We start from the raw sequence: 16426 nt of genomic DNA, 5'->3' as shown, positions 1-16426 counted from the left end.
AACTCTCTGGCCTCACTCAGCTCAATATGGGTGCTTTAGGCAGTAACATCTGCTAATCACCCTCTGGTCCAGTGCTAGACAGTCTTCTTGCACCCTGAGGTATCAAGATTATTTAAGGGGTTCATTAATGTCATCCCCTCAGTTCAGGAACCTCCCTCTATCATAAGACCTTAACCTAGTGATGTCAACCCTGAGAGGGAACCCCCTGCTGAAAACCAGCTATGTGCTGCTTCTTCGAGTGCTGTCCCTGTGGGTGCTCCACTTCAGGTGTTTGTGCGCCCCTGCGCTCGTAGTTGGAGACTTTTAGTAGCAGTGCTGGTTGGGTTGCACATGCTTAGTCTCCCCCCCACACCTCCCTAATGGCGATGCCCAGTTTCCCTGGCTCTCTGCACCTTGCCTCCAGGCTCAGAGTGCCTGTCCCTGACAGCCACGCTTGGTGTGTTTGCTGCCTGTGTGTTAGTGCCTCCAACGCAGGAACTAACAAAGTGTTGCATTGCCTCAGGCTCACAGAAAGGCAGGGAGAGGAGAGTTTTCTCGGACCTGCGTCGGGGCATGAGGCTTGGGCTCCCTCCCCCCCTTTACCAGCCGCAGCTTCGGACAGGAGTGCTTTCTCCAGCCCCACATTGGAGTGCCCCACCAGGCATTACTCGAGGAAGCACCTGGGTCCCCACCACAGGAATAAAAAACAAACAAACCCACAGTCATCCCACGGATAATAATAGCACTGGCTGTGCTGTCAGCGCCAGGAGCTCTGGTGCCTGAGAGCTCCGGCACCGCTGCAGACAGAGACTTAGGAGTCCCGTGCCTCCACGCCACAGCTGCTCCGCAGGCAGGCATCTAGTGCTGGCACCGGCTGTGCGGTCAGTGCTGGGAGCTGAGATGCTGGAAAACCTCAGCACCGCTAGAGCCAGAGACTCTACAAGAGCCGGCTCCAACACAGGCACTATGGGGAAATCAAAACCCATGCCTCTGCACTGTGATGTACGTTCATTCCACGGACAGGCATCTAATACCGGCACCGGCTGTGCTGTTAGCAACAGGAGCCAAAGTAGTGGAAAATCCTGGTACTGCTGGCACCGTTAAAGCCAGAGACTATAAGAGCTGGCTCCACCACAGGCATTATGGGGAAATCAAAACCCTGTGCCTCCACACTGCATTTTATATTTGTTCTGTGAGCGGGCATCCAATACCAGCACCGGGAGCCAAAGTAGCGGAAAATACCGGCACCGTTGGAGCCAGAGACTGTACGAGAGCTGGCTCTGACACAGGCACTAAAGAGAAACCAAAACTCTGTGCCTCTGCACTGCAATCTACAAACGGCAGTGCGGCACCACTATAAGAGACGGCTTCTTCAAAGGTGCATCCAACATGCACAGAGGTGCAGCCAGCAGCACTGCCTTCCCCTCCGCAGCCCTGGCACTGACAAGGACGCAGCCCCAGGGGCCAATCAAACCAGCACAGCAGCAGTTCCTCAGACATAGGGTTCTGATTTTCGGCTCTGCCCCATATCCCTCTATTTGCAGTACTGATATGAGAATGATACCCTCGGCACCAAGTCTCCTTCCATCCCCAACATCACTTGCTGTCTCACTCCTTATTTGAAGGAGGAAGATGAGGAAGAACAGGGAGTTATCCCCCCATCGACTCCTATCCATCAGGAGTCAGTCAACCCAGGAGTCTCTCCTGGGGCATATTATGCTGTCCCCAGGTACTTAAGTGGTATGGGGACTCCCTATGCCGCTCCCCTCCCAGTGGGCATACTGGACTCCTTGGGTCATATGCCCCACACAAGGGGGACTGCGCGCCATGGCCAGACCCAGCACACAGTAATTCCCCACAGCTTCTGTACCAGAACCCTCAGTGTTTCCAGGGGAAGAGGAGGAAAAATCTCTACCCCTGCAGGGGACATCACCTACCCACTTGCCATCATTGTCCACAGAGGACACTTTTATGCCTCCTCCCCCTAATCTAGGGGATGATTTCAAACTGTTCCATGGCTTATTTGAGAGGGTGGCCTTCTGGACATCTCCCTTGAGGCGGTCCCTGTGATACAGCATGGGCTAGTGAGGTTTTTTTGCATACATCTGCTTCGTTTAAAAAAAAAAAATCCCTTCATATGAATGAGGCACTGATGGACCCTATAAGGGTCATTCTGTGGACCCCTGCAGCTGCGCCTTCAGCTGGTGGAAGGTCCAACAGGAGGTGTGTACCAACAAAGGGTGTCGACTTCACATCCAGCACATAATTTCTTAGTGATAGATGCAGTCCAGCAACGTGGCATGCAACAACAGCCCTGAAACACAACTCATAAGGACTGGAAAAGACTTGATCAGTTTTGGCAATAAGGCTTACTCCTTGGCTGCCCCTCACCGCCACATAGCCAACTATGCGACATTATTAACAAAATACAACTATACAAACTACACAAAAATGTCCGAATTGATTAATTGTATTGCCAAGGACAAGAGAGAACCATTCGCAGCACTTGATTCTGAGGACAGGGCTGCAACATCTGTGTCAACGGTGGTTGTAATGAGAAGTTCATGGCTCTATCTTTCTGGCTTCCCCGAATTATTCACCAAAAAGGCAGACGACTCACTCATGGACTCACAAGCGACTCTCCGATCCTTGGGAACCTATAACCCCAAACCGAAGAGGAAACGGAGGAATTACTTTACATCCCAATGATACCACCGGCCAATGTATTCACAACAACAGCGGTGATTTGACTCACGGAGTCGCAGACTTAGGCCCTGAGGGGACAACAATCTACTTCTTAAGTTGCATACCAACCATCAACTTCCCCTAACAAGAACTCTATGGATGGATACCAATGCTCGACCTCCGATAATTCAACAAGTTTGTCAGAAACATGATTAAAAATGGTCACACTATATGCTATAAGCAACTGCCTGCTAAAAGCATCAACCCAGCAAACAGCATTGCAAGCCACGAAAGAGGTGGTAACCCTCTTCATGAATCTGGGCTTCCTAATAAATACCGACCAGCCCACTCTAACAACAGTGCAAGAACTGGACTTCATTGGGATCCACCTCAACTCTATCGAGGCTATAGCCTCACTACTGAGACAATGTTCTTTCAATCTCACCAGCCTCATACCTGCTGCGTGAAATAGCCCACAGGTATCTGCCAGGACTTACCCCCAACTCCTTGACCACATGATAGCCACAACATTTGTTGTCAGACGCACCAGATTAAACATCCGTTGCCTACAAGGAAGGCTACGTATCAACTTTTGTTCCACACAGGCACAGCATAAACAAACACCCCACGATATAAAGGACCCCCTTCTCTGGTGGGCAAAACTGACCAACATATGCATGGGGGCACCCTTCATTCAGACCACAACTGCCTCACGCCTGGGATGCGAAGCACACCTGCACCCACATTCTATATAGGGCTGCTGGTCCCCTGTGGAATCCCTTCGACATATAAACCTATTGGAACTTCAAGCTGTCCGCAACGCTTGCTCCCAATTCCTGCAACTCATCAAGGACGAGGCTATTTGAAGCCTTAGCTTGTATGTATTATATATACAGACAAGGGGGAGCACACTCACAGTATCTCTGAGTGCAAGCCATAGAACCCTGACGATGGTGCATCAGACACAATATCCACATCACCACAGCAGATACCCTCAGCAGACAAATTTTTCAGGACCACAAAGGGAGCTCGACAACCCAGTACTCTTGCATGTATTTTAACACTCAGTAGAACTTTTATTAACTGCACAAAATACCAAACACTTGTTTTTGTTCCTGTGCAGGTCTCGATGTGCAGTCGTTAGGCAACACATTCCTCCTCAAGTGCAATGCTCCCCTTCTCTATGCCTTCCCTCCTATTCCTCTCTTGAACCGAGTGATCCACAAGATCAGGCTGGATGAGCCACAGTAATTCTACTATCATGATCTTGCCAAACCATGGTATTTTTACTCCCTCAGCATGACCGTGCATCCATGAATCACACTCCCACTTCTGTCTCACCTGCTCTCCCAGGACTCGGATTGTGTCCTTCATCCACAGAAACTCCATTTCAGAGCATGGCTCCTCCATCGCTCACGGAACCTGAGCTGACCTGTTCAAAGGAGGTACAAAATATAGTTACATGGTTGAACAGAAATGAACTGTTGCCCATACACCCTGAAGGGGAGACGAGTTAAGGCCTGGTGCCAACTAAAACGGATGACTTTCATCCAGGGACATTGCCCTCTATACTGTGTTACCTATTAGAACTCAAACGGTCAGACCTATCCATGAGCTCAATAAGTCCATCTACCTACCATCACAACATTCCACCCCAAGGTGGATTGCAATCCCATCTTTACCCATCTACTGACCCAATGTTTCCTCAGAGGACTCAATAATGCCTACTCTGAACTACGTGAGCCTACTACACCAAGGGACCTGAACCTGGTCTTTCGAATCATCACCTCTTCCCCATGTGAACTCAGGATGACATAATCACTGCTACACCATTCTATGAAAGTAGAATTTCTTGTGGCAATGACATCTGTCACACGTGTGGGAGCACTTTGGGCTTTCATGGCAGAACCCCCATACATGGTCTTCTTTGAGGATAAAGTCTCCCTCAGACCACACCACTAAACCCCACACAGATAGAACACATTACACACTCCATAATTTGATGTTTGGAGGGCATTGGCTTCTTACATAGGACTAAACCATCCCATAAATCACCCAGACTATTTCTATCCATCACTGAATGCTCCAAAAGGAACACCATCTCTAAACAAAGACTTTCCACATAGATCCAAAATCGCACAAAACTCCATCATCAGTGTGACTGCCAATCCCTCATGGGGATTTGCGCACATCCCACTAGAGCCTTATCAGCTTCCAAGGCTTCCCTGCACAATGTACCTATCGTGGATGTTTGTAGAGTGGCTGCCTGGGCCACAGCCCATACCTTTAGACAGTACTATGCCTTAGAGCAACAGGCAACATCTGATGCCTCCTTCAGATGCTCTCTACTATCAGACGTCACAACTTCAACTCTGAAGCTCTTCCTTCCATCGGAGGGCACTGCTCTGAAGTTACCTAAAGTGGAGCACCCACAGAGGCAGCACTCGAAGAAGAAGAGAAGCTTACTTACCTTGTGCAGTAACTGAGGTTTTTCGAAATGTCTGTCCCTATGGGTGCTCCACTCCCCTCCCGCCTCCCCTCTACTTCGGAGTTTCCTTATTAGTCTCTACAGTAGAGAAGGAACTGAGTGGGGGTTGGTTGCACAGCATCGGTTAACTGCCTGCAGCAGTGCAAGGCAAGGACTACTCATGTGCGACCCAAGCGGCACTGGTACTAAAAGTCTCTGACTATGAGCGCTGGGGCGCATGAACACCTCAAGTGGAGCACCCACAGGGGCACGCATCTCGAAGAACCTCAGTTACTGCACAAGGTGAGTAACCTCTTCCTCTATCACTTGTCAGTCATCACAATGACTAGAGAAATCTGGGGAGATGCAGGGTGGGCCTGCCATATAAAGCTTTCCACAAGGACAGTTGCCCTCAGGTCTCATCCCATTCTCCTGCCAAAGATGTTCTGATGTCCATATTAACCGATCTGTTCATCTCCTGGTCTTCCCTGAATGAAACGAGACTGCATATGCTGGATGTTGTAAGATCATTGTTTTTATTTGGACAGGACTAAATCATTCAGATGTAGTGCCATGCTCTTTGTGATGTTTGCTGAAAGGGCTAAGGGACAAGTGATGTTGGCACAAACTCTCTAAATGCGTCTTGGACTGTGTGAAGATTTGTTATGGCCTGGCCAAGAAAGACCCATATGGACATGTTAGAGCTTACTCTACCATGCCCAAGCAACCTCAGCTGCCTTGGTGGCCCAGTTAGCTAACCTCCCCATCTCAAATATGCTAAGTGGGGATATGTAGGTCAGGCCACATTTTCACATCTCATTGTTCACAGGCTTCTAGATTGGATAGAAACTGTGGGAGGTAGGCCTCTGTTCTCACTCCTCTTAGTGCTGGGATAATTGTTTGCTACACATCCAGAGTGGAATCTGTGAATAATCATTTGAAGAAAGTACAGTTACTTATCCTATAGTAACTGGTTTTTTCAAGTTGTTTCTTCAAACATTCATTCCCTTGCATTTCACTTTGAATTTCACATATGAGGTGTTCACAAGATTTTTTTTCCCTAAGCTAGTAAGGAATGATGAGATAGACAAATGAAGAAAAGTCTCTTGTCATAAATAATGCAATGTGCAGTGGTAGTCAAGAAGATAATATGAATATCAGGATTTATGAACAAAAATGAGTGCTCAAGATTTGAAGATTTGTTGGCATAAAACAACTTATAGTTGGATTAAGAATACTAAAACTATTTTGTTGGTTGCTTCACTTTATTTAAAAAAGGAAAAAAGCATACCAGAAATAGGAAAATTTAGAGAAGGATAATAATTGGAATGATTACACAGGTGTAAACTTATGTGTGTTCATATATTTAAAGTTTAGAACTAATAATGTGTTTATTTGGTATGGGATATATCAATGGCAAACTATTATCACAAGGAAATGACTTTTAGATACTGTGTTTGAGTTCTTTTTCTTGATGCTTTTAAAAATATATATTGTTTTCTTTAGTCCTTACAAGATGAAAGCTATGTACAATCACAGATATCAGATGAAGAGAGTTTAGAAACTGCAACTGAATCAACTGTAACCCTAAAAAATAAAACAGATTCAAGTCTTGCAACAAAAAGAAAAGAAGGTAAATTGTCCTAATAAGACTAAATTGTTACCCATCCAAAATGGAACAAGCATTTTAAGTGGGCTGTTCTGTTTAGAATGTCTTCTAAAGGGAACCTTATAACTAGCCAATACTTACTACTTTTGTGATTAGGGAAGAATTTAAAAATACAAATTCCTCTTTATTTTTTGTGGGGTGAGGTTGGGCAAAATCAACCTTCCAAGAAAGGACTGTAAATATGTTTAAAACTGAAGCTTGATAACTTATCACCACTAAGTGCTGGAATTGTAACAGATGTGCCTGTATATACACCTCTACCCTGATATAACACGGCCCTGATATAACATGAATTTGGATATAATGCAGTGGAGCTGTGCTCTCTGGTGGATCAAAGCAAGTTTGATATAACGTGGTTTCACCTATAACGTGGTAAGATTTTTTGGCTCCTGAGGACAGCGTTATATCGAGGTAGAGGTGTAATGTTCATCTACTCTGTCCTTGCTAGCTTTTTGTGAGTAGGCAGGGTGTTGAAAATTACATGAATCCTGACCTTTGGAGAGCAAGACTTTCGGCAATTTGAATATCATGCTTGCTCCCCCCCCCCCCCCAAAAAAAAAAAAACAACCCCCACACATGCAAAAAAACCACCCAAAGGCAAAGTCCCAGCTCCTCAGCTAAACAGTACAACAAAGTTGGAGGATACTATTTCCTATCATCAGACTAGATGGATTACTAGACTAGAAATGGATGCATAACTCTTATCTAGGTTACCAGCGTGAATTTAGCCTTCATCAGTAGTAACTAAAAGTAGCGCTGGCTAAAAATAATATATTGACCAAGGGTACTTTTTTTTTTTTTTTTTTTTTTAAAGTGCCCAAGTACCATTTTCAAGAATGACTGAGGCACTCGGGAACCAAAGTCTCACTGACTTTCAGTCAGGTTCTTTTAAAATGTTACACTACATTCCTACTTTTGAGTCTTGTGTTTCAAATGTGAAACAGGCTCGCTCTTTGATCCGTTTGAGAGCCATGAAATGAAATTGTCCTCTCTTTGTCTGCTTAAATAAAGAGCCTGTAACATGCCTTTTAATATTTTGAAAAATATTGGTGGTGATCTTGTCAGGAGAGGTAGTATGTAGTGGATTCAGTGGGTTTTAATAAATGCTTCAAGGTCTTGTACACCATTTTATGTTCCCTGCCTTGAGGTGTTTGCTGTTTTCTAAATCTACATAATATGGAATGTGAAAACACTTCTGTGTATTTTCTTTTCCCTGAAGAATATCTCATCTCTGCCACAATTTCTTTCTTTATAGATTTATAAATGATATAGACCAGAAGAATTCTTTTGTTACATCAGCTAACTTCCAGAGACTAAAGACTATCTCTTCCCTTTTGCTCTTAGATAGCTGAAAATCCCTAAGATTCCTTCAGGCAACTGTAATTTATCTTGCCCTTGACAAAATGGCACTGAGTTAATTCACACTTTCAGTTCCTACAAACAAAAAGTCAGATGAACACATTAGGCATTTTTGGATCTGGCTAATGACCACTCTTATTTAATTGTGTATAGGGACAGGGAAGGCAAGACACTAATCAGTCTCAGATGTTGGGAGTTAAATTCAAAATTCCACTGCCACATGCTTTAAAACTGCCTCAACTCCCCACTCTGGTCCTGTATTCTAATTTTCATACCTTTGGTCAAACAGAATAGAATAAATCTTATTTGCAGCCAACACTGCTCTTTAATTGGACAGATTGCTGTCTTGTCCCCTCCTTTTTCCCACTCATTTCTTCAGTTGAAAAGTGGTGGTTCCGTAGTCTCTGGGGCAGACGGAAAGAGACTTGACCCTGTGTTTGCTGCAAGATTATGCAGATTACCATTGTCATCCTACCTGCATAGTCCAAATACCACTACTAAAATAAAATGCTGCCTATAAACGTGTACGTGTGTGTGAGAGAGAGAGAGAGAGAGTGGTAGTATTGATTAGGAATCTAATTCTTTATTCTGTTTAAGAGGCAAAACAAATGTAGACGCCTGTTCATAGTAAAAATGGTGATGGTGAAACCTCAGATGGTATTCAGACCTATATTTAAATTTTCAGTGAGAGCAGTTGCCGCCACTGTTGGGATTAGTATCTATTTGTGTCTGAGCACCAGCTATTTAAAAAAAGAAATTTAAAAAAAAAAAAGCTTCAGCACCAGCTGAGTGCCCTAGATTCCTGTCTGCACTATTTCATATAGTTTAAAACTTTTGCTAATTTATTATAGATAATTGTAATATTTTTGATAAATCCTGGAAATACTCTAAAGTTCTACTTGAAGACTCCAAGCAGTTGACAAGATATTACCTACTCTTACGTAAAACTCGGCGATAGAGAACTTGTGACTTAAACCAGCTTCTTTTTACCTGTTCTTTTTATAATGTTTAAAGGAGACAATTTCTGGGAAACTAAATTATCAAGGTCTAACAATGAAGAGCAGCTTTGAAAAAACCTAATATTTTAAAAGGATACTTTCAACCACCTCTTTTGCTCCTATTTACTTTTTTCATTGGGTACAAAATGCGCACCCAATTTTTAACAAAGTGCTTAATAAGCCTCTTGCTAGCTTCTGATTATTTCCAACAGCAGAATTTCATCAGTCATGAAAACACCCGCTGTCTGTAGTAAAAATCTATTATAAAAAGTAGTTCATACTCAGTAAAACATTTTTAAACTGCACAACTCACCCACTTCTATTATCTGAAAATAAGTGTGATTAGTTTATATACTCAAAGGCTGATTAGAGTTAGTTGCAGAAACTGTCAAAAGGTAAAAAATTTTAACATTAGTTATTTATATAATACATACATGAAAAGAACATTAAGATTGCAAAATCAGTCATTCACAATTTAAGAAATGCCTGAATTGAGGATGTCTGTGCAACTATAATATGGCCCCCATATTCATATGCATTTATCATATTATCTTTAATTACACGATCATACATAAGGCTTCGAGTAGGTAACAGAAGTCCTGGATTCCGTGACCTATGTGACTTCTACAGTGACCAGCTGCACCGGCCACTGCTGGGGCAGTTTTCCTTCCCCCCTCACCCCCCCCCCCCCAGTAGCAGGAGTTTGGGTGGGGGGCTCAGGACTGGGGGGTGGGGCGTGGGAGGGGTGAGGGCTCTGGGTGGCACTTACCTCAGGGGTGGCACTCCCCAGAAGTGGCGACATCTCTCAGCTCCTAGGGGGAGGCCTCCACCGAGGAGCTGAGGGATGTTGCTGCTTCCGGATCGGCGTGGAGCTGGGTAGGGAGCCTGCCAGCCCCTCCAACCCCCATCTCCCCCCAGCACTAGCAGGGGTCCCAGGCTGTCCCCCCTCCGAGCACCTGCGGCACCCTCGGGCCACCTCCCTCCCCACGATTTAGTCAGGAGTATATAGTACAAGTCATGGACAGGTCATGGGCCGTGAATATTTATTTACTGCCTGTGAGCTGTCCATGACTTTTACTAAAAATGCCCGTGACTAAAATGTAGCCTTAATCATACATAGTTTTTTTTTATAGGGTCCCCTTGCTTCATTCAGGGTGCAGAATGCATGACACTCAATGAGCGAGTCAATATTTTGTTTTCTCCATTATTCTGTGGGTGGCCCCATGCCTTATTTACTGTACACTATTCAAACCCTGCTCTGAAGACAGAATTATGAACTTCTGCATGGGTTTTTAATATGTCCCTCATCGCTATAGTATCTGAATACTTCAGAAACACTTGGTTTCAGCACACCCCTGTGAGATAAAGGGGTATTATCCTCATTTTACTAATGGGGAACTGAAGCACAAACACTAAAGTTGAAAATGTCCACTAATTTTGGGTGCCCAATGTGAGCTGCTTAGGATCTGATTTTTTAGAATACTTGCCATTATAGAGCACTTTATCCAATCAAAACACAGCTCCTACTAACTTTATTTGCCAATGTGAGCACTCACCCCTTCTGCGAATCAAATCTCTAGGCCAAATTCAGCACCCAGAAAATGAGATGCACATAATTTGGTTTATTTAAAATCTGTCTCCTTTAATAATAGAAGAAAAAATGACTTATTTCAGAAACAAATGTGCCGCGTCAGGAGCAAAGGATACCAGAATTGAGGTATCTGGAAAGTCATGAGGAACAGCCCAGTTCTCTTGGCAGTTACAGAAAACAAGTGGAGCAGTTAAAACTAAATTGTGTTACATCTGCAAAGAAATGGGAGATTCCAGAAGTGACACACAAGAGCTACACAGAGGTGACTTCATTCTTTTCTTATATAGGAATGTAAAATGTGGTGGTTTTGTCTAGTCACTTTCTCTTGTTTTCTTACGTATTGCTATGGATGCAGAAATCTACAGTGCTTCATAAAAGCTCACGCTCACTAATGTGCTCTTACTCTATGTGAGAATTTCTGAACTAACAGCCTACTTTACCGTTGTTAGGGTAAGCGATCAAGTTTTGAACAGCCTATCCTTCCCATTTCAAAAAGATCATCGCCAGTAGAAGCTGCTCCTAAAAGAAAAGATCCAGTGTATTTTTGTGGCACACCAAGCAACAACACGCTGAGTGATTATATGGCCTGGTAAGGTGTGTGTGTGTGTGTGTGTGTGTGTGTGTGTGTGTGTGTGTGTGTGTGTGTGTGTGTGTGTGTGTGTGTGTGTTTAAATGGACTTGCCACAGTAACTTTGTAATACTTTTATTAAGATAACTTAGTTTAGGGCCTCTAAATTGCAAACCTAAAGTTTAGATGCTACTCCTGGGGTAATTCTGCTCCAAAAAATAAAAAATTCTATGCACAATATTTTAAAATTCTGCATATTTTATTTGTCAAAATAACACAATATAATCATGCCAGTTTCAGTTATTTAGGTATTTTGAAATACATTACCAATCAGCAAGTATATCTGTAACAATATGGACAGGAAAAAAAAAGAATTGGGTAATGGTTTTATCTGGCAGATTCCTTACTAGGCATTTTAATACAGAACTTTGAGTAATTCATTTAAACTACACTACAGAAATGTATTTCCCATCCCTCAGAAGCAGTGAAAAGGCTTTGGGGAGTTGGGGTAATGGAGGAGCTGAGGGAGTGGGGGAAGGAACCTGGGAGTGAAACTGGAGGGTTGTTGTCTATGGGTGGGAGAAGTATGGAGTAGGGGTTGTTTTTTGGGGGGAGCCGGGGGGATTGTTAGGGAGTTGGGAAGCCTCCCTCATGCAGATGCTTGGATTCAGCCAGAATCTCCCATTCAGTTAGGCACATCTGCCCCTTTTCCTGTTTGTCCTGCAGCTCCTTTCCCCATGTGTCCTTCAGCCCCCTTCCACCATCCTCATGTGACCCTGCCTCCCATCTTCCTGTGGCCCTCTGGCACCCCTCCCATTCAGCCCCTGGCTCAATGCTGTCACCCCTCTAGTTCCTGAGCCTGCACCCCAGTCTGTCCTGCCCCAGTAGCTCTTCTGAACCCCAGTCTGTGGCCCCCAGCAGTCTCATGTGCTCCTTTCTGTCTGTCCTAACCTGGCTCCATGGGGAAGGTGCTGTTTGAATGCAGCAGCCTGCTGGCTGTTCTGGCACCACAGCAGCCTCTGGTAGGTGAAAGGCAGAAGTGCAGCACTTCTCGGGCAGAAGTTCACACATGAGTTCTGCATGTGCGCAGTGGCGCAGAATTCCCCCAGGAGTAAAAGAGGTAGAAAAGATTTCTATGCATCTTTATGCATGATATCAGGAACAGCACATCACTCTAAGAAATCAGAATGATTTTAGAATATAAGAAATTTGTTGACTTCAAGTTCCAAAATCAGGACTTCAATACTAAATCTAAACAATGGTCTTTGTTACAAACACTTAAATGTTGATATCTAGTCACTAATAAAGGACACTTTATCTTTGAATCCCTAATTTTGGGATTGATTAAAAGACCCATATTAACTTGAACAATTAATCTGCATAAATTTGAGAAACCAGTACTGTAGATTCTGGAGGAGTTGAACTTGAGTTTCCTTTCTGGAATGGTACCTTTGAAGAGTGTGTTAATGTATTGGGAAGGAAGTGGTAGGAGCTGGAGTGGGGGATAGGAGGAGAGAGAAAGTAGCCATGGGAGAACAAGGGCAGAAGGGTTTATGATGACTAGAGCACTCTCCCATCCAGAATGTGGACTAGATCCCAGGATTTCTGAGTCTTGGCATTCCTCTGCAGTTAAGCATATAAGTGTGAAACCCACTGGCAAAGTGTCTCTCATTCCTCTAATAACTGGTCCACATAGAAGCAAACAGCCTATTACTGCTACCAATTACTGTTAGTTCAAGTGTTAGAGATCTGTGCTGTGGATTCTGTGTTGTGCCAGCTCAGATGATGAGCCCATGCGTGAATCAATATGATTCCACGTGATAGAATTTTTTCAGAAACTTAAAACAAAAAACTACATGGAGGTCTGATCTACACTAGGGAATTAGGTTGGTATAACTATGTTGTTTGGTTGTGAAAAATCCACACCCTATGAGCAATGCATTTAAGCTGACCTAACCCCCTGTGTAGACAGCACTAGGTCAACGGGAGAATTCTCCCATCAACCTAGCTATTGCCTGTTGAGTAGGTGGAGTACCTATGCCACAGGGAGATATCCATTGGCGTAAGTAATGTCTTCACTGAAGTGCTACAGTGGTGCAGCTGCGCTGCTGCAGCATTTTATGTGCAGAAAAGTGCTAAAAGAACACAAAAGTGAAAAGTTAAGCTCTCAAAAGTAAGGAAATGTCAGAATTAAAGGTCGCCCATGCAACCTTTAATTAGGCACCTTGGGAAAATGCATTTACGTTCTTTAATTATATGATTCCATACTCATGGACTGTGCTCTGGGAAGGGATCCGAATTGTGTAGTGAATGAGGCTTTTTATAACACCCCTGCCTTGTTTGTTGTGGAAGTTGAAAGATATGAATGAAGTAGAGGACTTCAGGAAGAGAGTGGGTTGTCTCATGGGTGAGGTAGTTGAATGCCATCCTGGATTCCATTTTCACTTCTCCCACCAGGTTTGTGTGTGATGCTGGGCAAGTCATTTAAACCAGACTTTTCACAGTTGGCCGCTAGTTGTGTCTTCCTCATTTTCTTGGTGCTGAATTTTCAGAAGGGCTGAGCATTGTAGTCAAAAGGAGCTGTGCTTTGAACATACTAAGTACTATTAAAAAAACCAAACCTCTATGTAATTTTAAACAAACAAACAAACAACAAAAAACTCAGTCCAAGCTGTGTCAAGTTGGTCATCTAAAATTAATGGACACTTTTCCCAGTTTTGGTCTTACACAGAGATGATCAGTTCCCTATCTGTAAAGCGGGGATAATATACCTTACTGGGATGTTATGAAGATTCATTGATGTTTGTGGAGCACTTGGATACTTTAGTGAAAGCACCACAGAAAAACTCATAAGGAAATGAATAATTCTGTATTCAGTGAAGAATTTGGATGGCTTGCAGTAAATGATGAATGGGTCTGCACTGAATGATGATGATTAAAAGAAATACTGTCTGACTACATGTTCAGTGAGCACAGTTCTTTGCACTGAATGAGGCAAGGGTCCAGTGGAAAAAATAGTATGTCAGGATATAATTAAAGACTGAATCATAACCTATATGCATAAGATAGCCAAACTGAAGACTGTACAGTGAACCTTCCTAACTTTTGAGTGTTTCATTCTGCATCTTAATGTTATTAATTAGAATAACATTAAGATTGCAGAATGAAACACTCAAAAGTTAGGAAATGCCAGAATTAAGGCTTACTGTACAGTCTTCAGTTTGGCTATCTTATTGTACAGTCTGGATATATCAACATACACAGAGTGACCAAGACTTTTAAAAACCTGCTAAGTCTATACATAGGTACCATAATATGGACCTTGGTGCCCAACTTTAGGCACTCATTTCTTCACATTTTTATGTTTTACATCTTGACCAGTGTCTTCATCCTAAAATGTGTAAATTTGAATAAAAGATTGCGAGCTTGAAACTAAAGAATTCCAGGTATAGTTCTGACACACACACTGCCTCTGAACATGGTTAGGTTTTCTAACTATTTTGTATGTTCATTTCCCAGTTCAGTTTTTTTGGGCAGGAGGATAATACCTCAGAGAGGTGTTTTGATCAATTAGTTAACATTTATGAAATATTTCTGAAGATTAAATATTATTTATGTTTACTTAAAGATACTTCACATTTGAGAGGTACTTTTTCATCACAAGTTTGAGAGCCTATGTATAGTAAACTGTACTAATGAATAGGAGCATGAATAAAGTAGTGACAAAGGCATTCAGTGACAGACTGGATAAACTGTCATGATTTTAGGAAGTACTACAGATTTCAACTTGTAATAGACCTACTTTCATACTAGGCATTGTGACCTAGCATTGGACTGGGAATTAGGAGACCTGGGTTCTTATTCCCAGTTCTGTTGCTGGATTATTGTGGGCAAGTCACTTGACCTGTACCTCAGTTTCCCCATCTATAAAATGTGAATGATACCTCTTCTTCTAAAGTACTTTGAGTCTACTTATGAAAAACATTATAAATAGCTAGGTGGTGGTAGTATTATTATTTATTATTATATTTTTGTAGTAATACTGATTAGGTACAAACCTCTATTTGATTATGATAGATATTTCCCACAGTTTCAGAACTCCAGTTGTAAAGACTGACTTCCCACCAGCGTGTCAAGTGTCCACTCCATATAATCAGGTTCCATATTTCCAGCCACATACACCAGCAACTCCATTTCAAAGCCAAATTGGCTTACAGGTAATGTAACCTGAATTGTATCTCCTTGCATTTGAAAAATATTTTACCTCTTTCCAAGATTTTTCAGCCCCATATTTCTCTTGATTATGTAAGGTAGAAGTGGGTGTGTGTTTTGTATAGATTTAGTTCACCTTTACATTTATGTCTAAGGCTGCTGTAGATCACCTACCTGGAGCAGGAATATGGTAGAGTTCATATTGCCGTAATCAGAAAAGAATAACTGTTTCTACCTCTGTCATTTCACTGAAATTTATGTTAACTATATTAGGTCAGGGCTTGAAAAATCCCTTAAGCCATATAAAAAAAGATTTCTTGGGAGAATTCAGTCAATATCTGTGAAATCTAAACTTCATTTTAAAGGTGGCGTGGCATTTAATACTTTACAGTTGTGAAAGTAGTCTTCCAAATGTAAATTAATGCAAGTGCAGTGATGTCTTCACGAGTTTGCCAACAGCTCGCTCCTGTATCTCTCTGCTGCAACATGCAACTGAATTAAAATAAAACTATCTATTGTCGATTTTTCCTGCTGTTGTTTTAGACCCCTTTGGACAGAGACAAAACTGGCAAGAATAAGGTGTGTTTCACTCTGCTCAGGTTTGGGAAGTACTGGAGCTATTCACTGCCGAGAAGGATCCAAAAAGAGGCTAGCAGAAGGGTAGAAGGCAGAAACTTCCACCTTCACAGCATCCAGCAAGCTTAGGAAGGCAGAGGGAAAAGGGAAATAAAGAGATTATGGTCCTCTTCCCTGCTAGTAGCCAGTGTGATTTGAGGGGTCATTTTCAGAAATATGTTAGCAGGTGACTATCTGAAAAATGGAGTAACTAAGAACCCAGGGACAGGATCCTGGTAGGAATCCCACTACTTATGAGGCTGGAGAGTAGGCTGGACTTCTC

At 42.9% G+C, this 16426-nt stretch overlaps 1 protein-coding gene across 4 annotated transcripts in view; it reads left to right on the top strand.

Annotated features, from left to right (window-relative positions):
- TTK (TTK protein kinase) overlaps window positions 1-16426 on the top strand; it is a 103043-nt gene that overhangs the window by 48238 nt on the left and 38379 nt on the right. For all 4 annotated transcript variants that reach the window (XM_039531562.1, XM_039531563.1, XM_039531559.1 and 1 more), the window contains 4 exons: window positions 6638-6764; window positions 10832-11010; window positions 11198-11337; window positions 15407-15533. In XM_039531562.1, coding sequence (XP_039387496.1) covers window positions 6638-6764; window positions 10832-11010; window positions 11198-11337; window positions 15407-15533 — 573 coding nt within the window. The remainder of the gene's footprint in view (window positions 1-6637; window positions 6765-10831; window positions 11011-11197; window positions 11338-15406; window positions 15534-16426) is intronic.

Source organism: Mauremys reevesii, linkage group 3 (assembly GCF_016161935.1).
Source record: "Mauremys reevesii isolate NIE-2019 linkage group 3, ASM1616193v1, whole genome shotgun sequence".
Lineage (NCBI taxonomy): Eukaryota > Metazoa > Chordata > Testudines > Geoemydidae > Mauremys > Mauremys reevesii.
The sequence above is the reverse complement of the archived record's forward strand: the minus strand, read 5'-3'. Positions and strand labels throughout refer to the sequence as shown.